The sequence below is a fragment of the Pongo pygmaeus genome, chromosome 16 (genome assembly GCF_028885625.2).
Source record: "Pongo pygmaeus isolate AG05252 chromosome 16, NHGRI_mPonPyg2-v2.0_pri, whole genome shotgun sequence".
NCBI classification, from domain to species: Eukaryota; Metazoa; Chordata; class Mammalia; order Primates; family Hominidae; genus Pongo; species Pongo pygmaeus.
Genome location: NC_072389.2, coordinates 74960286 through 74983597, shown reverse-complemented (window position 1 = coordinate 74983597; position 23312 = coordinate 74960286). Strand labels below are relative to the sequence as shown.

The 23312-nt window shown below is 39.5% G+C and overlaps 1 protein-coding gene and 1 pseudogene across 5 annotated transcripts in view; one reads left to right on the top strand and one right to left on the bottom strand.

The window, feature by feature from the left end:
* Positions 1-23312, bottom strand: part of KIF23 (kinesin family member 23) — a 34109-nt gene that overhangs the window by 9409 nt on the left and 1388 nt on the right. For 3 of the 5 annotated variants that reach the window (XM_054451027.2, XM_063652707.1, XM_054451031.2), the window contains exons 2-16: positions 22973-23042; positions 21520-21648; positions 17294-17399; positions 16918-17054; positions 16609-16718; positions 15712-15882; positions 13720-13761; positions 12861-12973; positions 12586-12707; positions 9863-9965; positions 3516-3595; positions 3262-3381; positions 2766-2889; positions 2305-2463; positions 618-775 (exon numbers count right to left, since the gene is read on the bottom strand). In XM_054451027.2, the coding sequence (XP_054307002.1) occupies positions 618-775; positions 2305-2463; positions 2766-2889; positions 3262-3381; positions 3516-3595; positions 9863-9965; positions 12586-12707; positions 12861-12973; positions 13720-13761; positions 15712-15882; positions 16609-16718; positions 16918-17054; positions 17294-17399; positions 21520-21648; positions 22973-23042 (1744 nt within the window). The remainder of the gene's footprint in view (positions 1-617; positions 776-2304; positions 2464-2765; positions 2890-3261; positions 3382-3515; positions 3596-9862; positions 9966-12585; positions 12708-12860; positions 12974-13719; positions 13762-15711; positions 15883-16608; positions 16719-16917; positions 17055-17293; positions 17400-21519; positions 21649-22972; positions 23043-23312) is intronic. The other 2 variants (XM_054451029.2, XM_054451032.2) reach the window with 1 other exon arrangement.
* On the top strand, positions 3618-4608 carry LOC129014506 (acylpyruvase FAHD1, mitochondrial-like; annotated as a pseudogene).

Below are 23312 nucleotides of genomic sequence, written 5' to 3'. Positions count from 1 at the left end.
AGGCTCAAGCTATTCTCCCATCTCAGCCTTCGGAGTAGCTGGGACTACAGGCGTGCACCACCATGCCTGGCTAATTTTTTTGGTAGATATGGGGTTTCGCCACGTTGCCTGGTCTGGTCTGGAACTCCTGGGCTCAAGTGATCTCCCTGCCTTGGCCTCCCAATGTGCTGAGACTACAGGCATAAGCCCCCGCACTCAGCCTGAGAACTTTTTTTTTTTTTGAGACACAGTCTCGCTCTTGTCACCCAGGCTGGAGTGCAGTGGCTCAATCTCGGCTCACTGCAACCTCCACCTCCCGGATTCAAGCGATTCTCCTGCCTCAACCTCCTGGGTAGCTGGGATTACGGACACTCACCACCACGCCCAGCTAATTTTTGTACTTTTTTAGTAGAGATGGGCTTTCGCCATGTTGGCCAGGCTCATTCTTGAACTCCTGACCTCAGATGATCTGGCCACCTCAGCTTCCCAAAGTGTTGGGATTACCGGCATGAGCCCCTGCACTCAAACGAGAACTCTTAATAAGCAGCATTTATAGGCCGCTGGAGTACAATATCTCCCTCAGAGACCAGTGCTAAAACACCAGCACATATATCTATCATAATAATGTCAAAACAAACCTTATATTCTAAAGTTTTGTTTTTCTTTTCCAGTCGTTCTATTTCCAATTTCTGTCCTGAGATCATCTTTTCCTTTTCATTTAGTTTCCCTTGCATGTGGTTTTCTTTACTTAAAACAGCATTGTCAAATTCTTGTAACAAAGCTTTAAAAGCATTAGCTGAAACAAAAACATACAGGTCAAGTTTTACACCAGTTCTAAAACAAACAATGACATCAACTTTTGCTAGCAGACACTAGATAAAATGTAGTTATTCAGCAAATCTCTGTGAGAATCAGTGTATAATGAGAAAACAAGTTTAGAGGGAAATCAGGAGCTTCATTCTCAAATTGACAAGATATTCACAGAAGCTTTCTGTTAAATGCTGAAAAAATACTCAAGACTTTCATTGTGCACTATAGCATTCTCTTCCCAATCCTTACAGGTACTTTGCTTCACAACAACAAATGCAAAAATAGAAACAACACTACAATTGGGATTAATTAAACCTGAGCTGAAATCCCTGGTACATCACTTACTAGTTATGACTTAGGCAAGTTACTTAATATTTCTGAGCAAATTTCATTTCAGTATGGAAATTTAAATACCACTTTATCTCACAACTTTTTGGTAAAGATTCAAATGAATAATGATAATAAAAATAGTAGAGCCAGGCATGGTGGTTCACGTCTGTAATCCCAGCACTTTGGGAGGCCGAGGTGGGTGGATCACGATGTCAGGAGTTTGAGACCAGCCTGACCAACATGGTGAAACCCCGTCTCTACTAAAAACACAAAAATTAGCCAGGTGTGGTGGTGTGCACCTATAATCCCAGCTACTCAGGAGGCTGAGGCAGGAAAATCGCTTGAACCCGGGAGGCGGAGGTTGCAGTGAGCCGAGATTGCGCCACTGCACTCCAATCTGGGCAACAGAGCGAGACTCAGTCTCAAAAAAAAAAAAGTAGATACATTCATTCACTGAGATACATTCACTATGTACCAGAGTTTACTGTTCTACAGGATTTTCATACTTTATCTCACTTATCTTCACAACATATCCTGAAGTAGAAACAATTACAATCCCCACTATGTAGACACCGGAAACTAAAAAATATTTCTTTGTGTCTCCAGCACTGTTTGTAAAAAACAAAAGAAAGAACACATGTTCACTTTTTTCTTTTTGACTTCCTTAGAATACAAAAAAGAGCTGTGGAAAAATGCCTTGTCATACTAATCAAACAATGCCTTGAGTGCTTCAAAGTTATAAAGACACAATTTTCCTTAACTTCCTTAAAGATGCAATCTATCATATAACTCAGATTCATTGAAAATACTTTCAATTTCAGAAGTTACAATTATTGCAAATTGGCTGGCAGTGGTGGCTCATGCCTGTAATCCCAGCACTTTGGGAGGCCGAGGCAGGCGGATCACTTGAGGTCAGGAGTTTGAGAGCAGCCTGGCCTACATGGCAAAACTCCGTCTCTACCAACAGTACAAAAATTAGCCAGGGGTGGTGGCATGTGCCTGTAGTCCCAGCTACTCGGGAGACTGAGGCAGGAGAAATGCCTGAACCCGGGAGGTGGAGGTTGCAGTGAACCGAGATTGTGCCACTGCACTCCAGCCTAGGGGACAGAGTGAAACTGTGTCTCAAAAAATAAAAAAATAAAAAAATTAATTAAATAAAATTATTGCAAATAGTTTTGCCCTTACATTGTTTGTTAAACTCATCAATCATCATTTGTCGTAGGTGATGTCGTTTCTCTAAGGCTTCAATCAGCCTTGGAAGTGTCTGCTCATCGTTGATATCCAAAATTTCGCATGAAGGCAAAGGTGGAAAACTTTGCAAAACCACGTCAGTAACCAATGGTTCTGTATTGAATTATAGAAAATTACAAAAAGTTACATAGGAGAGAAAGAGCTTATTTAAACAAGTTTAACACTGAATACAGCCCCAGTGCAACTAACCATTGCAATTTCTTGAGCTGATGTAAGTTTACTTACCTAAGAATCATAGTATGCAAAATAAGCTCATTTAAATATTGTTCAAATTATTATGTGCTTGGTTCTTCAGAAGGTATGTAAACATTTCTCTTATATGAAATAATTTTTTTAAAAAAAGAGAGAAAGAGACAGACCAATGAGTGGACAAATGATACAACACCAAATCATACCATTTCCAACTGGACCTCGAGGCTGGTTTCTGTATCGCCTCCCAGGCGTTAAACCACATATTGCCTTGTCTACAGGTCTTGCTACTTCAACTTCTTGAGTCACTTCCGCAAATCTCATGACTTGCTAAAATACAAAACGAATGGAGTTTAAAAAAAAATAAGGATATCCAAGTCCCAGAAATTACTAAATGAAGCAAAGATTGCTTATTTTTATTTATTTGAGACACAGTCTCACTGTCACCAGGCTGGAGTGCAGTGGCATGAACACGACTCACTGCAGCTTCGACCTCCCAGGTGGGCTCAATTGATCGTCACACCTCAGCCTCCCAATGTGTTGGGATTATAAGCATAAGCCACCACACCAAGCCTAGTTTACTTCTACAATCAATGGTTCTCTATCCATTTTTAAAATATTCAAAATGTCATTCTGCTCATCCAAATAACTGTTTTCCCGACAAAAACTCAAGACTTTATAGGACAAATACATTAAAATTACCAAGTTTTCTTCATAATCTTCAGCCTTGGGGTTCACACACACGATCATCCGCACTTTTCCTTCCCCATCAAAGTAGTTCTTGAACAGATGGGTTAACTTTGAATCTCGATATGGAACCATCTACAAAGACATTCATATCCAAATGTGTTACGCAAAAAAATGCACACAAATGAAACTATACAAAAGATCAGAGCAAAAAAAAAAAATGCACACAAATGAAACTATACAAAAGATCAGAGAAGGCTGCTGCTTACCTTGTTAGTTCCATACATTTGGTTCTCTCTTAGGACATCCATACATGTTCTTAGCGTCATTAGTGACTGATTAATATTACCTGACAGAAAAATATTACATAGATGCTATTTCAGAACAACAGTATAGTAGCTAAAGTGTGTTCTGTTTGCCTATAAAATCTCAACTTCAAACAACTACTAGATAGAAATTATAAATAACAAATTTTTGTGGCTCAATATAAAGAGCTGTCTATACATGGTCCAGGCTCTCTTTCAATAGCAGTACTTCTGGGAAGGTTAAACAGCCATCCTTCAGGGATTCTATCAACAGGCTTTTCCACAAAATGCAACATTACAGTTAATGACTATAAGGTTTCTTCCAAATCCTAAATTCTCTGAAGGAATATCTTAGATAGAGATGTTTAATATCCTCATATTAAAATATATTCTCTAGGCAACTGGCAGGATTCATGGCAACCCCCAAGGCCACTGTTCTGCTTCTGGGGGTGGGGGAAGAATATCGTCTGTGTGGGGAGGAACTATGGGGACCACACCAGGGAGATGCCAACGCGGTGTTGAGCAAGTCCATGCTGTTCCTGAAGCTGTCCACGGCCTACGCACCTGAGGGCTCGCCCATCCTCATGCCCGCGTACAGCTGCGACCTGCACCACGAGCTGAAGCTGGGCATGGTGATGGGCAAGCATGGCTGCGCAGCTATGGACTACGTGAGCAGCTATGCCCTGTGCCTGGACATGACTGCCAGGGACGTGCAGGATGAGTGCAAGAAAAAGGGGCTGCCTTGGACTCTGGCCAAGAGCTTTACAGCCTCCTGCCAGTCAGCGCGTTCGTGCCCAAGGAGAAGATCCCTGATCCAATCTGAGGCTCTGGCTCAAGGTCAACAGCGAACTCAAGACAGGAGGGTGAGACACCCTCCATGATTTTTTCCATCCCCTACATCATCAACTATGTTTCTAAGATCATGACCTTGGAAGAAGGCGATATTATCTTGACCGGGACACCAAAGGGAGTTGGACCAGTTAAAGAAAACGAGATCCAGGCTAGCATACACGGCGTGGTCAGTATGAGATTGAAGGTGGAAAGGCCAGAATATTGAGTCATTTCTTAACAAGTTTCAGGGAGAAGGGAGAAAGACAAAAGCAAGCAACGGCTATTAAATGTCGCAATCCTTTAATAAGAAACCAATTATTTAAAAAAATGATTAGATTGCTATGGCTCAACTCAAAGAGGATGGATTCTTCAAGAAAACGTGAACTAGAACGGATAGGCCAGAAATTTAAAAAGCCAAAGTAAAATACTTCTGGTGCTTCAGAAAAATTTTATCAAACCAAATGTTCTAGAGTTTTCTTTCATAAAACTGGATTGGAGAAGACTTTTCAGTGGGTTATCTCTAGGGTGATCAGTCGTTCAAGACTTAAAAACTGCAGCGAAAACTGAAAGTTATGTTCCAGATCAGTGTTTCCCAAATTTCCTTGGACTTGGTCATCATCAGGAAGCATTTGTAAAAATAAAAATTTCCAAACTACTGTGGCCCATCCCAGAGCCACTAAATCAATTTGATGGGATTAATCTCCAGTGAAGCTGTGTTTACAGAGCACTCCAAATGATTCTTATCAGGGAAATGTGGAAAAACACTGCTGTACATAATCAATTAATTTAAATTTTTACTTAATAAGTAAACAATTAATGACGATTTCACCTGTTTACTTAGGGTGTCTACCCTGACCCACCGATTCTGAGTTCAGGAGATGATTTTGAAATTATAGTTTTCCAAATAAGTGTGCTGCTGCCTTTTATGTGGCTTAAAAATAAAAATAATAAAATAAAATAAATAAATAAAATATATTCTCTAAGGCAGCAGATCCCCAAACTTTCTGGCATCAGGGACCAGTTTCATGCAAGACAATTTTTACGCAGCTGGGTTGAGGCTTGGGGGTGTGGTTTGGGATGAAATCATTCCAGCTCAGATAATCAGGCATTAGATTCTCATAAGAAGCATGCAAGAGTCTGAAGCTCTCGCTGCATCTAGAGGGGCTTTCCTGTTGTTTCTAACAGTCAAGTGTCTTCGGAATCAGCTAACGCTGTCCCCTCTACATCTCAGCAAGGATTTCTTAGGTGGCATGCTTGTTACTTCTGACCACTCTTATTTGGATTTCTGAGCCAAGGCAAGTCTAACAGTCTAATCAAGCTTTCAAAAATGCAGCTCTCATCTGATTAGACCCCATAAGAATGAGTTCATTTTGAAACCTTGATTGAGGTCAGCTAACTTGATTATGCTTTCACCCTTGGACTCCTTGGAGGATCTTGGATACACCTCCCAAAATACAGAACTCATCTGTACCTCTCTAATATTCCATGATACATGATTTATGTTCCTTGACCCAAACTCCTAATGTTCTTTCTTCTTCCACTGTGCTCTCAGGAACTCATGTTATTAACAGATTTCCCTGCATCTTCAAATCTCTCACAAAATAATCCATTGATAGCTTTCCCTAGTGGTCAGGGTTCTTAACCTGAGGTCTATATTGTCCGGGGGAACATTATGGGGTGTCTGCATACTTAGATGGAAAATAAATTACATTATTTATTTTTTACCAAACTAACTGGAATTTGCTAGTTCCTTCAATTATGAATGCAGGCCAAAAACCACAGCATTAGTAGTACCTGTAATTGGTATCAATACAAATCACAGATATTTTTATAGCATGTTACAGTTTGTTGCTCATCAAGATATTTATGTTCATCATTACACTGCATTTATTTAATCAGACCTGCTGCTGTGTCTTTAAAGAAGCACATAATTACTGTATGACAAACTTAAGAATACTTTTAAAACACATTTCAATGCAATTGGTTTCCTCTGTAATCCTCTCTGTGTTATACCTTCAGAAATACTATACCAGGAAGGGTCCATAGGCTTCACCCTACATCCATGGCACACAGCCCTGCAACCTAACCATTTATCTCTTGCTGCAGCCCTGTAGCCTTTTGGAGTAAAAAAAAAAAAAAAACTACTTGTTTTCTAAAGGCTGACATTCTACAAGTATGGTAAACAGAGGGAGAGGCTAGCAACATTTTCCTAGTTCCTCCCTATTGCCTTGAAATATTCCTCCTACATATCAGTCCCTGGTTTATTTCGGTATCCATGAGAACAACAATCATTCTCATATGCTGTAGTCACAGGGTCCCAATGTCCCAACTCCAGTAAATCTTTATCTCTATTCCATTACAGCTGACAGCCCAAACCCTATCCCTCAGAAGTGTACCACCTCTAAAAACCTGGAGACTCTGCCATATGCCCCAACTACAATCTCCTTTTCTACTCTCACTCCCTAACTCTATATTAACACTAACAGTCCTTTCTAGCTTTTCCCCAAAGCATCCAAAACTTCAAGTTTTTACTTTCTTCCCAAACCAGCTCTTGTCCCATCAAAGTTAATCCTTCCTCTTGGATCTAGATTCAGATTTTCCTGCCTCTTCTGGGATCTTGCTCCGCCAATAATCACTTTATTATTAACACCTAGTAGGTAAGCGGCACTGGGTAGACATTGACAGACAGCACACACACAGTCCACTCTCATGAAATTCATATGATTCAGGCAAATTGCAAGAGTCCTTTGGCCCAGGGTAGAGGCAGCTCTAAAGGCCCCATTTCTCACCACTGGACTTAAACATCATCTCTTCAGCATATGAATAAACTCAAGTCTTTACTATCTTCTAATGTACATATATAATGTGTGTGTGTATTTTTTCATCATTTCATAATCCCTCAAATCCCTTTTAGCTATCACCCTTCTCTGTCCGTCCCAAGCTAATAAAGGGCTTGTTGTTCCTCAAGCTTCTGCTCTCAGCTTGTTCCTCTCCATTCACTATGAATTATCTTATCTCACCTAATCGCTTCAATCATTTCTTTTTTTTTTTTTTTTTTTTGAGACGGAGTCTTGCTCTGTCGCCCAGGCTGGAGTGCAGTGGCACGATCTCGGCTCACTGCAAGCTCTGCCTCACGGGTTCACGCCATTCTCCTGCCTCAGCCTCCCGAGTAGCTGGGACTACAGGCGCCCGCCACCATGCCCAGCTAATTTTTTGTATTTTTAGTAGAGATGGGGTTTCACCGTGTTAGCCAGGATGGTCTCAATCCCCTGACATCATGATCCGCCTGCCTCGGCCTCCCAAAGTGCTGGGATTACAGGCGTGAGCCACCGTGCCCAGCCAATCATTTCTCTATTTGCAAAGCCTAAACCTATAAACCTCAAGTCAAAATCTCTCTCCTTCCAAATCCATGTACCTCTGCATCCAATTACAAGGCACTTTCACTTGCATAAATTGAACATTTCAAACACAACTCACTAACTGCCTATACCTGCTCCTAAAACCGCTTCTCCTCAATCAAACACCTCCTTATTCTCCACATCCAGCTGGACCTACTTCCTAACTAGCTCTCAGTGTCGTCTGACCTTTGCCTCCAGGTCACACAATTGCTTACCTGAATTGCTGCAAAAAGCTCCTAACTGCTCTTTCATATATTTAGGCTCGCCCCTGGTAAATTATTTCTCTACACTGGCAAAATGATCTTTCTAAAAGACTAATCCTTCTTTAAGGGGAGGCTGTATGACATAGTATAAAGACACAAGCTGTGAGAGTCCAACCAACCTGGCTCCAGCCTTGAGAAAATTAACCTTCCCAAATCTATTTCCTCATCTGAAAAATGGGTGTGATACAATCCTACCTATCTAGTGTGTGGATACTATGATACACACTAGACCCTTAATAGTTGGCAGCTAACGTTATTCCTTCAAGATAAAATTCAAACTTCTTGATATGACAGACAAGGGTCTTCATGACCTTGCCTTGCTCTCCTGCCTCAGTTCTCATAGTTCGCCAGCTTATATCCTCTACTTCAGCTACTTTGACTTTGCCATATTATCTCAGGACCAAGCAACTGCCTCCTGGAACAGGAACGTTGCCTTTAATCCTATCCTTCTTCATACAGCTCACTCCCACTCAATTTTTCACCTTCCCACTCCCAGATTGGTTTAGGCAGCCCTACCCTGCACTCCCATCATACTCTACTCAAACAACCTAGTTTATCTACTGATCTCCTCTATCAGGAGGGGCTCTCTCCAGCAGGACTGCGTCCTTTGTGTTTAATTCCTGGCACACAGTAGGTACTCAATACATGTTTATTAACATAAAACACAACATGCAAGGTGACAGAAAACCCAATTACACTGATGGATCACACTGTATACATCTATCAAAATATCACATATACCCAAAAAGTATGTACAACTATATTAATTTTTAAAAAACTACAAAAAGGCAACAGGACATAACATGCATGGATTTTTAAAAACACATATACAGATTGGCTATATATATATTTAAAGCCTTCAATTGGCTTGTGTTCAGAATTTTCCCATCTCTAGAAGCCAATTTTTACCACTAATAAATATTGAAATAACATTTCAAGGACCCAATACTGACCTACAACACTAAAAATAGACTCCTTTTTTGTTGTTGTTGTTGTTGTTGTTGAGACAGGTTCTCTGTTGCCCAGGCTGGAGTACAGTGGTGAGATCAGGGATCGCTGCAGTCTTGACCTCCAGGGCTCAAGCGATTCTCCCACCTCAGCCTCCAAGTACCTTGGAACTATAGACGCACCACGCCCAGCTAATTTTTTCTATTTTTTGTAGGGATGGGGTTTCATCATGTTGCCAAGGCTGGTCTTGAACTCCTGGGCGCAAGTGATCCACATGCCTTGGCCTCCCAAATTGCCAGGATTACAGGTGTGAGCCACTGCACCCAGACTAACTGAATACAACTTTCCTCATTCTTAAAGAAATCAGTGTATTGTAATAGATTGATACCAAAACAGCCTAACTATAAACTTAGCCTCTAAATTATCTAATGGAGGACAATTGTGCTTAAACCACCCATCAAGGCCGGTTACAGTGGCTCATTCCTGTAATCCCAAGACTTTGGGGTGGCCAAGGTGAGAGATTACTAGAGCCCAGGAATTTGAGACCAGCCTGGACAACATAAGGAGACCCCATCCCTACAAAAAATTTTTAAATATTAGACAGGCATGGTGGTGCATACCTGTAGTCCCATCTACTCAGAAGGCTACCATGGGAGAATCAATTGAGCCCAGGAGTTTGAGGCTGCAATGAGCCATGATCACACCACTGCATTCCATCCTGGGTAACAGAGTAAGACCGTCTCAATAAAATAAAAATTAAAAAACAAAACAAAACAAAAAACGAAGAACCACCCATTGATAAGTAGATAATAAACTGGCACTGCAAGTTTCTGAAAGTTGTAGCAATAAATAAATACTATGCTTTACTCACCAGCTTCACGTAATCTGTTCCCTTCTGCTCTGGTCCGGTTAGTTCTTTCACTTCCAGCAAGATCTACCAAGGACAACTGACTTATAGTGATTTGTTCTTTTTCCTAAAAAGATCACAAAGCCAATAACTTAAAATGGGTTATAACTGGTTTACAATGTTCTTTAAATAGATTCATATCAACAAGCTAAGTCTTAACATTTGCACAGTACAAAATGCACAGGACAGGCAAAGGATACATATTTTAGGGGAGAGTTTGCTAAAAGAGTATGACAAATATACTCATGACATTAATGATTACTTGTCAATTGGCTGGTCTTCCTTCTGGATCAGACAGTAAGCTCCCTGAAAGCAGGGACTCTGTCTTTTACTACCTTATCACCAGCATGCTGCACAGTGCCTACCACTCAGTAGGAACTCAGCAGATATTTGCTGAATAAGAGTCTAGAACAGGATTATCCTAAATTCTTCTATAATCAGATATTTAATAATCTTATAATTTCATAATGCTATAAATAATCATTTTTTATTACTCTGTCTCCTGGCTGGATTGCAGTGGCGCCATCTCTGCTCACTACAACCTCCCCATGCTGGGTTCAAGCAGTTCTCTTGCCTCAGCCTTCCGAGTAACTGGGATTACAGGCGTGTGCCACCATACCCAGCTCTTTTTTTTTGTATTTTTAGTAGAGACAGGGTTTCACCATGTGGACCAGGCTGGTCTCAAACTCCTGAACTCAGTTGATCCGCCCGCCTCAGCCTCCCAAAGTGCTTGTGATTACGGGGGTGAGCCACCACGCCCAGCAGATAATTCTTATAAAAAGAAGTGAAAGTCAAGTGGTACCGAACTGATGCTGTAATATTAGATGTGATTCAATGGAAATCAGGTGTATATGGAAGGCTGACTTATAACCATTTTTTTTTTTTTTTTTAGATGGAGTCTTGCTGTGTCACCAGGCTGGAGTGCAGCAGTGCGATCTTGGCTCACTACAACCTCCACCTCCCTGGTTCAAACAATTCTCCTGCCTCAGCCCTGAGTAGCTGGGACTACAGGCACGTGCCATCATGCCCTGCTAATTTTTGTATTTTTAGTAGAGACGGGGTTTCGCCATATTGGCCAGGATGGTCTCAATCTCCTGATCTCGTGATCCACCCGTCTTGGCCTCCCAAAGTGCTGGGATTACAGGCGTGAGTCACCGCGCCTGGCCCTTATAACTATTTTCTAGCTAACAATTATTGAGTGCTGACTATAAGCTAAGCACTGGACTAAAAACTTTACACGCATTACCTCCTTTAATTCTCACAACCTTATAAGGAGGTTTTATTATAGCTAGTCAGTAAATAAATAGAAATGAGCATTCAAATCCTGGAGGTCTTCAATACCACTCCTGTCACTTACAAACCTTCATAATGCCACAATTTCATGATACAGTTTGAATAAAATTACACTTTAATGGATTACACTTATTAGATTATGCATACTCAGACTCAAATGCTGTTACTAATTGACACAAGCCTTGTACTGTGGCAGGCCAGGCAGTAAATAGTGATCTGCATATGGGGGACCCTACTGGCCTATTGACCAAGAGATGAACAACTTAAACACTGGCCACTTCCTAAACTATACCTACCATGAAAAATGAATTACTGACATTTTAAAACCATTAACTGAATTTCCACTTACAGAATGAGTCTCCAGAGAGAAAAAAATCACAGTCTTATTTTATCACTTCTACCAAAGAGATTTTTAAAGATTTGCAACTTTTTTCACAGCAAAATTCAGGCTCTAAGATTCAATATCCAGCTTCCCAAAACTATAATAATGGGGGAAAAGAGTTTTTAATGTCATCACCTACATACAGAGTCATCCCTTGGTATCCTCAAGGGATTAGTTGTAGGATCTCCTACAGATAATAAATTTCACAGATACCAAATTCCACGGATGCTCAAGTCTCGTGTATAAAATGGTGTAGTATTTTCATATGACCTATGCACATCCTCCCATACACTTTTTAAAATTCTATTTTTTTATTTTTTAGCCTTATTTTATTTTTTTGCAAAGACAAGAGTCTTGTTTTGTTGTCTAGGCTGGTCTCAAACTCCTGGCCTCAAGTGATCCTCCTGCCTTGGCCTCCCAAAGTGCTGGGATTACAGGCATGAGCCACGCACGCACCCAGCCCTCCTGTATACTTTAAATCATATTTAGAGTACTTATAATATCTAATACAATGTAAACACTACATAACAAGTTGTTATACTGTATTGTTTAAGGAATAATGACCAAAAAAATGTACAAAAAAGTCTGTACATGGTCAGCACAAATGCAGCATTTTATTTTTGAATATTTTCAATCCACAGTTGGTTGAATCTATAGATGTAGAACTCACAGATACGGAGAACCAACTGTATATTTATTCTAGAGCAATCTTCATTGCAATAAAACCTCCCTAATTTAACTTTTTTTTTCGAGACAGGGTCTCACTCTGTCACCCAGGCTGGAGTGCAGTGGTGTGATCTCAGGTCACTGTACCTCTGCCTCCCAGGTTCAAGCGATCCTCCTGCCTCAGCCACACAAGTAGCTGGGATTACAGGAGTGGTGCATCACCATGCCTGGCTGATTTTTCCAATTTTACTGGAGACGGGCTTTTGCCATGTTGGCTGGATTACTCTAATTCCAAAAATTAAGGATAGAGTTAGTACCAGAAAAACTCCACATACTACAACTTTACCTGTAAGACATTGTCTCCATCTGCATCCAAGGGAGCCTGAACTAATTTAATGTTGAACACGCTATGTGAACGGCTGGACTCACGATTCAAATGGGTATTAGCAATACGTCTCTTTTTCTGGCCTAGGACAACAGAGAAATCATTAGTCAAACCTGAACTCAGTCATTTCATTATACATGCTTTCTAATAAGTCAAAAAAGATTGCCATCAAATTTAGTAGCAACTGTAGGTGATATTCATCATTCTGTATTTTTCTAGTTCTAGGTGTTTCTAACCTCTCCAGAAAACTTCAAAAGCTTCCTCAGTAGATTTCACTTCAACTTCTGTACATCCTGCAACATACATGTTATGGTTCTTATCTTCACGAAGCAATTTAGATTGTGGAGGTCTATGGGAAAGAAAAAAAAGATTAGTCTACTAAATTATGAGATGCTAGTATCTTCATTTAAGACCAAGACTAAAACGCCAAGTGACATGACATGTTATTCTTCTAATGAAAATTATATATATTTTATAATAAATATATAATGTATAATACTCCAGAGAAATATTAAACTTAGATGAGATTGTAAAGCTAAATAGTCAAGATTAGTTACATAACAAGATAACAGAAAACAATTTTGTTTTAAAAGCTTTGCTCTAATTTGCTCTAAGAAAGCACATGAAACAATACACTAAACAATTTAGAGACCAAAGTAGTATTATAGCAACATCACATGCACAGGTTAAGCATCAAAATCTACTATTTTCCTAATTTGAAAAGACTAGCAGATAGAACCAGTTCTGACCTCCTCAGCAATAGCAGAAAACAAATTCAGAAAGAGTTTGGTATATACCAGGAGTGGCAATCCTTTCAAAGTGGCTTATGAAGTTTTAGTCTGTATGACAAGATGAAGGTTGGGTAAGAGAGCTACCTGTTTGGTCTTAAGTCTTGTGAATGGTGAGGGCAGAGACATTTACCAGCCACCATCACTGACAGTCAATAGCAGATTTTTCAGGAAGCAAGGAGGGCTTAGAGACAGCAGCCAGCCCAGTGACAATGGAAAATAACCTACATGCAAACATGCCACAGAATGCCAACCATAGTATAACTGCACCCTTCTCCTTAAGAAAAGAGCCAACACCATCACATACACAAAATCTGTGTTCCTCATGGGTGTGCTGCAACTGTTCCACCTACCAAAGGAATAAGGTAGAAGTTACTGTTTCTACAGCAGCCATCTCACACCAACATGTTCAGTCCAGACTATGTGACAGTCACAATGAATCATATCTTAAAAACCCTCCACTTGTAATAGTTTTTCATTGTATTAAAAATACTAAAAGTTAACTAGCTTAAAAAAGCAGGTCTAACACCAACCTAACAAATTAAATCTGAATTCAGGGCCAAACAAGCACCTTTATATGTTCATTTAAGGAGTTACCCAGAAAGGTTACAAAGCACACAAGGTACTTTTGTCAATCTTCTTTTGTATAACTAAATAAAGCCAAGATATGATCCTTTGAAAATAATCTCATTTAGAACAAACCAAACAAAAAGTTGGCACATGGGCATACATGAAAATGGGTATACTCAAGATTAGAGTCAAGACAGTTGACACTTTAAAACAAATGGGAAAGTAATTAGTTTGATATAAAAAGTGATTGTCAGGCCGGGCATGGTGGCTCACACTTGTAATCCCAGCACTTTGGGAGGCCAAGTTGGGAGGACTGCTTGAGGCCAGGAGTTCGAGACCACCCTGGGCAACATAGTGAGACCCCATCACTCCTATCTCTACAAGAAATTAGAAAATTAGCCAGGCATGGTGGCTTGTGCTTGTAGTTCCAGCTACTTAGGAGGCTAAGGAGGGAGGATCACCTGAACCCAGGAGGTTGGCTGCAGTGAGCTGACACGGCAGAGCAAGACCCTGTCTCAAAAAAAAATAAAAAGTAACTGTCTCACAAGGTTTTAACTCTTCCATGTATTGTTCCACAACCTAACCCAAGTATTTTTACTATTACCAACATTCCAAGGGTAAATAAAGATAGGTCACTCCAGAAATAAGTCCCTTTGTAAAGTTCTCACTTGAAGAAATGTTAAATAGAGCAAAAGAGTCTTCCTTGGCATAAACTCTTAGTATTAAGAGTATTAATATTTTTACATTTAGCTTACTTAGCCACATTGTAATTGTTTTCCCAATCAATGTGATGAAAATTCAAGGACTCTGGTGAAGATAACTGTATCAAAATGTGACTCACTAAGAACCACAGAAATACTTGTATCAAGTATGGCCTCAACCAGAGTCCATAAATTTTTCATGTAATTAAAAGTGGATATACTGGTATGTATTCTCAGTCTAATGATCTTCTAAATCCAGCTGTTTCTCCAATAATGTTCCATTAGATATACAAAGTTAAATATAAGCCACAGGTCTTTGTATTATTTATGTCCTGGGAGGCCCTAATAAAGACAGCACTAAAGACAAGCCTTTAGCTTAAACACAAAACCATCAACTCAGGAACAAGATACTAATATTAAACATAAGATCCCAGGGTCAACTCTGGCACAAATGCAGATTTATCATTTGTGATGCCAAGTGGTAACCAGTCTTAGGTCTCAGAAAGGCAAGACCCAAGGAAATCTAGGAAGTAGTATTTCAACTCTGATGGAATTACAGTGCAGATATCACACCATATTAATGAACGATAGAAGTTATGTTAAGTATTATTTGTATAGATAACAGCTTTAGGCTCCAGTCTGTAGAAATCACCAAGACACGGGTGGTTAAAGAGGCTACAAAACTCCTTTCACTGTCTCAGGTTCTTGAAACGTTCTTAATTATATAATTAAGATCCTTCTCAAAACATAACCCAGGGCCCAGAGTTTTCAAAAATAATCTCCAAGATGAATATTTGGGTCCCTCTTCTCCTTAGATGCTTTAACCCACTAGTTCCCTAATACAGGTACATATCTAGTTAATAATAAACATACTCAAACACAAAACCACGATATACAAATTATATCATTTCATTCTGAAAACAAATGCAAGCATTATTCTCATTCATAACTGAAGAAACTAAAACTCCTTGAGGCAAAGTAACTTCCCCAACGTTAACAGCTAAGAAGGGGCTCTCTTCACTACTTACTTGGGTTTTATGGGATCAAACGGCACCTCTTCCAACAGATCATATATGTAATTATTATATATTTCAATATAAGAGACAAATACACCATAGACACTATCTTCATCAACCTCTTCTGCTTTGCAGAATTCTTGTACAGTTATCATATCTGCAAACTCTGGATCTACTTGTCGTCTAAAAAAAAAAAAGGTTCAATTGTATACGTTGTAAGTCCATTTCAAAAGTAAATGATCCCAGCCGGGCATGGTGGCTCACAGCTATAATCCCAGCACTTTGGGAGGCCAACGCGGGCGGATCACCTGAGATCAGGAACTCGAGACCAGCCTGGCCAACATGGCGAAACCCTGTCTCTACTAAAAATACAAATTAGCTGGGCATGGTGGCATATGCCTGTAATCCCAGCTACTAGGGGGGCTGAGGCAGGAGGATCACTTAAACCTGGAAGGCAGAGGTTGCAGTAAGCCGAGATCATGCCACTGCATTCCACCCTGGGCAACAGAGTGAGACTCCGTCTCAAAAAAAAAAAAAAAAGTAAATGATCCCAAGGGGAAACTAACAGATACAATAAATATCTGCAATTACAAGCAGAAATGCACAAAGCAGCTTTATTCATACTCATGGTTTGCCAGCAGTATTCCCACATCCTCCCGAACACACAACAACGGCTTTTATACCCTCTCCCCACCCAGAGTGGCACCCTCTTAAAACAGTGATTGAAACAAAATGTGCTCAAAGCCAAAGAGAAAACGTCTGAGCAAAGAACTTAAGAACATTCCTTAACTTTAAACTCACAAAAGTCAACTTCTCTATTTAATGTTCACCATTCCTCATGTCTGGGCAAACCACAGGAAAGAATCCTGTGCCCCTAGGCCAGTGCTGCAGACAAATATAATTACTTACTTGCTAGAAGAGGTCTTTGGATTGGGCATAGCTTCTCTTTTCTGACGTTCTAATAAGGCATCGACCTCACACTGTATATCCATACTATTCCTATCATTAGATTTGAAAACCTGAAGTGGGGGCAAAAAAAAAAAAAAAAAAAAAAATCACACCACGTTTTTTAGAATTTAACTTAAATAGTAAGAAACATGTTTAAAAACTAAGGAACAGTTAAGGTTTCAAAATGAATCCAGTGCTTTGGTTCTACTACTATATCCATAGGTGTCTTAGTCCAGTAAGATAGTCACAACACAAAAGAATCATACTTACATATCGTTTAGCTTGAAATGACCCTATACTGTTAAAGATCATGTCCAAACAACGAGGAAGCAGCCCTCCTTCCCCTGGAGAACCAGTCATTGTGTGAGTTTTTCCACTTCCCGTCACACCATATGTAAAAAGAAGACCTACAGTGTAGCAAGTCACAATGAGTTATATCTTAGAAGTTCTCCACTTACAGTATTTCTTCACTACATTAGAAAACACTAACAATTAGCCAGCTCAAAAAAGGCAAGTTTAGCACCACCCTAACAAATTAAATGTGGATTCGACACCAAACATAAATCAAATATATAAATATCAAAAAAGTTTTATCAGAAGAGGAGAAAAAGGAAAATCTAACAAAACTCCGCGAGTCATATCATACCATTTTTGCCATGAATGAGGTCATTGACCAAGGGATTAGCCACAACATCAAAGAGTTCCTTCTGGGTGGTGTGAGTGCCAAATACTTGTTTAAATGAATACTGAGTCTGTGGAGAGAGAAAAAATGCACTAAATAAAATTCCACTATTATCTAGGCTAAAAATACATCTCCTTAAACTTAAGGTGTTTATGACATTTAAGATCTAAGCATGCAAAGAAAAAATATAAATGGTCTTTTTACAGTTGGAACCCTTAGTTATTTAGTTACTAAAAAGTCATGACATACCTATATTATACCAATTATAAACTGGTAAATGTTTTCAGTCACAACTGCTAAAGAAAATGTAGAAAACTCTTTTTTTATTTTTTATTTTTTTGAGACGGAGTTTCACTCTTGTTGCCCAGGCTGGAGTGCAATGACACGATCTCGGCTCACTGCAACCTCCACCTCCTGGGTTCAAGCGATTCCCCTGCCTCAGCCTCCCAAGTAGCTGGAATTACAGGCACGTGCCACCACACCCGGCTAATTTTTATACTTTTAGTAGAGACGGGTTTCACCACGTTAGGGTGGTGTCGAACTCCTGATCTTAGATGATCCACCCACCTCAGCCTTCCAAAGTGCTGGGATTAAAGGCGTGAGCCACCGCACCCGGCCAAAAATGTAGAAAAGTCTTAAGTCCACTAATGCTTCTAATCTAAGGCTGATTTTGTTTTAATTAAGTGACAAAGATCAAAAGGTATTATAACGATTCATAGTCACAGATTTGTGGAAATCTACAAGCATTATGTCATACACAACTTTACTGTTTCCTAGTTTTTCTTTATAAAGGTGTCATTTAAAATAGCATAGCATGGGCATAGTGGCTCACACCTATAATCCCAGCACTTTGGAAGGCTGAGGCAGGAGGATCACTTGAGGCCAGGAGTTAAGAGACCAGCCTGGGCAAGCTCATCTAACAAAAAATTTTAAAAGTAAAAACAACAACAACAACAAAACCCACAAAAAAACAGTGAGCTGTGGTCACACCACTGCACGCCAGCCTGGGCAACAGAGTGAGACCCTGTCTCAAAAAAGAAAAAGAAAAAAGACATATAAAATAAAATGGCACAGCAGCATAATACCACGTTTTGATGTACTATATTTTAAAACCAGAAGTAAACTGTAAATATTATCTCATCTCTGAGTTCTTACATGAAATACATTTTAAATAAATTGTGACCTTTAAGAAAGCAAGAATACTTCAATTATCAAGGCTCTCTAAATACAATTAATAAAATATCCTGTAAAAACAGCTTTAGAGTTCAAAAAGAACAAAGAATCTTAGAACTGAAAGGATACACATAGGCTAATACTGAGAAGATGACCTTACAGTCCTCATGAATGACTCCCTCCTTTCAAGGTAAAGAAAACTGAGGCCCAAAGGTGAAACTTCTCTGAGCCCATGGAGTTAATTACTATCAAAGCCATCATCAGTGCAATGTTTTTGTTTTCTTCTTTTTTTTTTTGAAACAGAGTCTCACTCTGTCATCCCGGCTGGAGTGCAGTGGTGGGATCTCGGCTCACTGCAACCTCTGCCTCCTGGGTTCAAGCAATACTCCTGCCTCAGCATTCCGAGTAGCTGTGATCACAGGCACACGCCACCATGCTGGGTAATTTTTGTATTTTTAGTAGTGATGGGGTTTCGCCATGTTGGCCAAGCTGGTCTCGAACTCCTGATCTCAAGTGATCCCTCTGCCTCGGCCTCCCGAAGTGCTGGGATTACACATGTAAACCATCAGGCCCGGCAGCAATGCTCTTTTCATTATACAATGTTGCCTTCTGTCAGAAAGCAGTGATTAGTTTTAATCCCCATCAAACCTTTTTATACCTACTCGATACCTATATTTATACATACTTGAAATTTACTTAAAGAAGTAAAACTCAGTAAATCAGTGTTTAACTATATTATATCCTTAAAGACCTGCTCCTCTAAAAAACCCTCCCAGACCATTCATTCTTGCTGAAGCCATATTTACTATTTGATGAACTGAACATATAAGGTACATATTCCCTGGAAGTTTACATTATGGTAGAGGAAAGACAATAAACAAGTAAATAAATAGATTGTGGTTAAGTAATGTAAAGAAGGTACACAGAGTACAGACTAGGGGAGGGGTTGTGGGGTGCTGTTTCTGATTGGGTAGTCTATACAACCTGAGGAGGTGATATTTAAGCTGAAACCCAACGATGACCCATGCTAAGACCCAGAAAAAGAGAAGTCCAGGTTAAGGCAACAGCTAACAGCCAGGATTCTGCCTTATCGAAGAAACTCAAAGGATTGGATGAATACTAAAAGATGAGTGAAGGTGGAGAGACAGATGGGAGATGGATGAAGCAGGATTTTGTCTGTTCAAAGATTTTATTCTTTGTAAGGTTTTGAACAGGAAAATGAGATTTTATGTTTTAAAAGATCACTCTGTCTGCTCTGTAGAAATAGATTAGAGAAGATTCCAAGTGGAGGCAGCTGGGCTTTGGAAGTCTTGTCAATGATACCCAAAGCACACTCAGCAAACCATTGCCAGTCTGAGATCGGCTACCAGACTACTTAAATGTTTAGAAAGTTGTTTTTTGTTTGTTTGTTTTTTGAGATGGAGTTTCACTCTTGTTGCCCAGGCTGGAGTGCAATGGCGCAATCTCGGCTCACTGCAACCTCTGCCTCCCGGGTTCAAGTGATTCTTCTGTCTCAGGCTCCCGAGTAGCTAGGATTACAGGCACACGCCATCACGCCTGGCTAATTTTTTTATTTTTAGTAGAGACAGGGTTTCATCATATTGGTCAGGCTGGTCTTGAACTCCTGACCTCAGGTGATCCACCCACCTTGGCCTCCCAAAGTGCTGAGATTGCAGGCATGAGCCACCATCTGGCACTGCTCAATTATCAGTATTTCAGCACGTATTCAATAGGCTCATCTCTATGAAGAGATTATGAACTAGTTCCCTGTTGTCTAACTTACACGGGCAGTTCCATCTAGCACAAGTTGTACAAAAGTCTCAGCTGTGACGCATTAAAAATAAAAAAGCTACTCCTTCATTACAGTAGCTCTGGTCTCAGTGATTAATAATGGGGCTCAGACTAGGGTGGTGGCAGTGGAGATGGAAATGAAAGGACAGTTTCAAGACACATGTTGGAATATAACTGATAGGAGCTACTAACGAACTAGTTATAAGGAGATGCAAGTAAAAGGTAGGTACCAGGTTTCTGGCTTGAGCAACTGGACAGATGATAGTGCCGTTCCTTGAGAAGAAAACAAGGGAGGAAGTATTTAGAGAGGGAATAAGAAAAATCAAGAACTCCTTTTTGGGCATGTAAAATTTGAGATGCACATGTGACATCCAAGCAGAGATATTAAGTAAGTGGTTGAATGTTGAGAGCCAGAGAAAAGGTTTCAGCTGGAGATACAGGGATAGCTGGAGCGGGAGACAGGAGAGTGCTGCTGACAAACAGGTTATAATGAGGATGAAGAGGTATACATCAAATTTAGCAGCAGAGAGGCCACTGGTAGTCTTTTGAAGAGCAATTTCACAGGAATAGTAGGCACAAAAGAGTGACTGACAGCTAGAAGTAGAAATCGTAGCCTGAATTAATCCTACTGCATTCCCACGGTCCCCTCATCTTTAGCACATCTAACTTTCTGTTTTATTTATATGAGATTTGTTTACCATATATCTTAAGTTATAAACTTTCTAAAGGCAAGGAGTATGTCATGCTCACTTTTTAAAAATCTCCTTCTATCCTCCAGCTATTAGCTTAGCACATTTGCTAAACAATATTTTTGAGTTGACTCAAAACTTTACTAAAAATAAAAACACTGCATAGGAGGTTGATGCAAGTATACAATGCCTATTATTAAATGTTATTTTCATTTCCACACATGAAATTATATATATAAAACTGCCTAGCACAATCATGGATCATTCCACATTAAATCATCCCTAACACATGCTCTAAAAAACAATAATACTCAGTGTAAGAAATTATCTGCTAAAAGCAATCCTTTAACTCCAGCATACCAAAGATATATCTGTGCATCCCAGAAGTCAAAAACACTAGATACAGTGGTTATAATGAAGTAAATAAGTCTTTCGAAAATGTGGGCTCACAAATGAACTTTGTTACATTTAAAAATGTAAAAATCATTCAGGAAACAACATATTGAGTAAAAAAAACTTGGTCCAAATCAGAATTACCTCCTTATAGTCTCCATTTCGGTTGAGTCTATAGCCCTCAGGAGTATGAAGCTGAACAGTTGTATTATTGATCACTTCTATGCAACACTCTTGATCAGGAAAGCCCAGTGGGCGCACCCTACAGTATACCTGAAGAAATAGGAAGGTGCTTTAAGAAGAAAGTTTTACCTTTTGCCTGATTTTTCACTTAAGCTTCTCATTTATTCATTCATTCAACAAACATTCGATCTCTCAATTTAAGAGCTCTGTATCTCCAAGGGCTACGGAAATTAAAATCTGCTACTTGAGATTGACAAATACAAGTATGTATTAGATATGAGAATACTTTAAATACACACAAAATTAGAATAAATTTTAGTAAAAATCAAATTGCGGTGTATTCACTATTATATTGTACACAAATAATAATTATACTACTACTAATATCTCTAAAAGTCAACAACATGTCACACAATGAGATTTTTAAAACTGTTAGAATTTCTTGGAAATGGACGTCAATTTAAAAACTGGTCAGCTTAACCCAACATTTAATATACAAAGACATTTTTATTTATTTATTTATTTAGAGACAGAGTTTCTCTCTTGTCACCCAGGCTGGAGTGCAATGGCATGATCTCGGCTCACTGCAACCTCCTGGGTTCAAGCAATTCTCCTGCCTCAGCCTCCCGAGTAGCTGGGATTACAGGCACCCACCACCACACCCAGCTAATTTTTGTATTTTTAGTAGAGACAGGGTTTCACCATGTTGGCCAGGCTGGTCTCGAACTCCTGACCTCAGGTGATCCACCCGCCTCAGCCTCCCAAAGTGCTGGGATTACAGGTGTGAGCCACTGCACCCGGCCTACAGAGACATTTTTGAAAGCAGGGGAGGGGGCTTGAGGAAAACTCATTCAGCTGTGTGCAAAGCACCTGGTTCCCTTAACTCAGAGCGAGGGGACCCACTCCAGTGGCAGCGAGGGATAGATTTAAAATACCTCAGAGCAAAGAACCCTTTTTGTTTGCCATTTGTTGTTTTGTTTTAAAATTCTTATTCTTTTTGCCTGCTTCATTTTTTCTTCATAATTTAACTGAATTAAACTTGGTCCCAAGAAGTTTGGAACTCTCCTCATGCCATCAGTTACTGCATGGCATGAACTCAGTTCATATTCTCTGGGATGAATATGAACCCAATTGGAGATTTTTAATTATCTAACTCTCCAAATTATAATTACAGAAGGTATGCAGTTGACAACCAAAGACTTCATTTTACTGAACTAAATCAATTAATCTTATAGAGAAAATTTCACAGCTAGAACTAGTTTTACACAATGTAGTACGTCCATTTAACTAAATGTTCTTTGATTATACTTCCACATGTCTTCTTCCTTCCCTTCCAAGCATACACATAAGACACAAAGGACCGAAGAGATAAGTTTCTTAAACACACACACATAAATTCACAGGGATACCTTACCCCAACTGGGTCTTTAAGGTTCGTTTGGGACCCTTTTTTCACGATAGGTTTCCGGGGTGTCTTAGCTCTCCTGTCATAGATTAAAAAAAAAAAATAACTTTTTTTTCAGTTCAACACGAATACAAAAGCCTCACCTAAAACTTACACAATCTTTCTAGGTTATCTGTAAATTATCCCTTAGCAGTTCCAAAACACTGCATCCCAAATACCGTGAATAATAATCATACTAGCAGAGTGTTTGTGGCATCCGTAATCCAAAAGTAATTAAAATTTGCTTTAGAATACATTTTTGGTACCAAATGTACCTACTTATTCTCTGATTAGTTCTATACTTAAAATA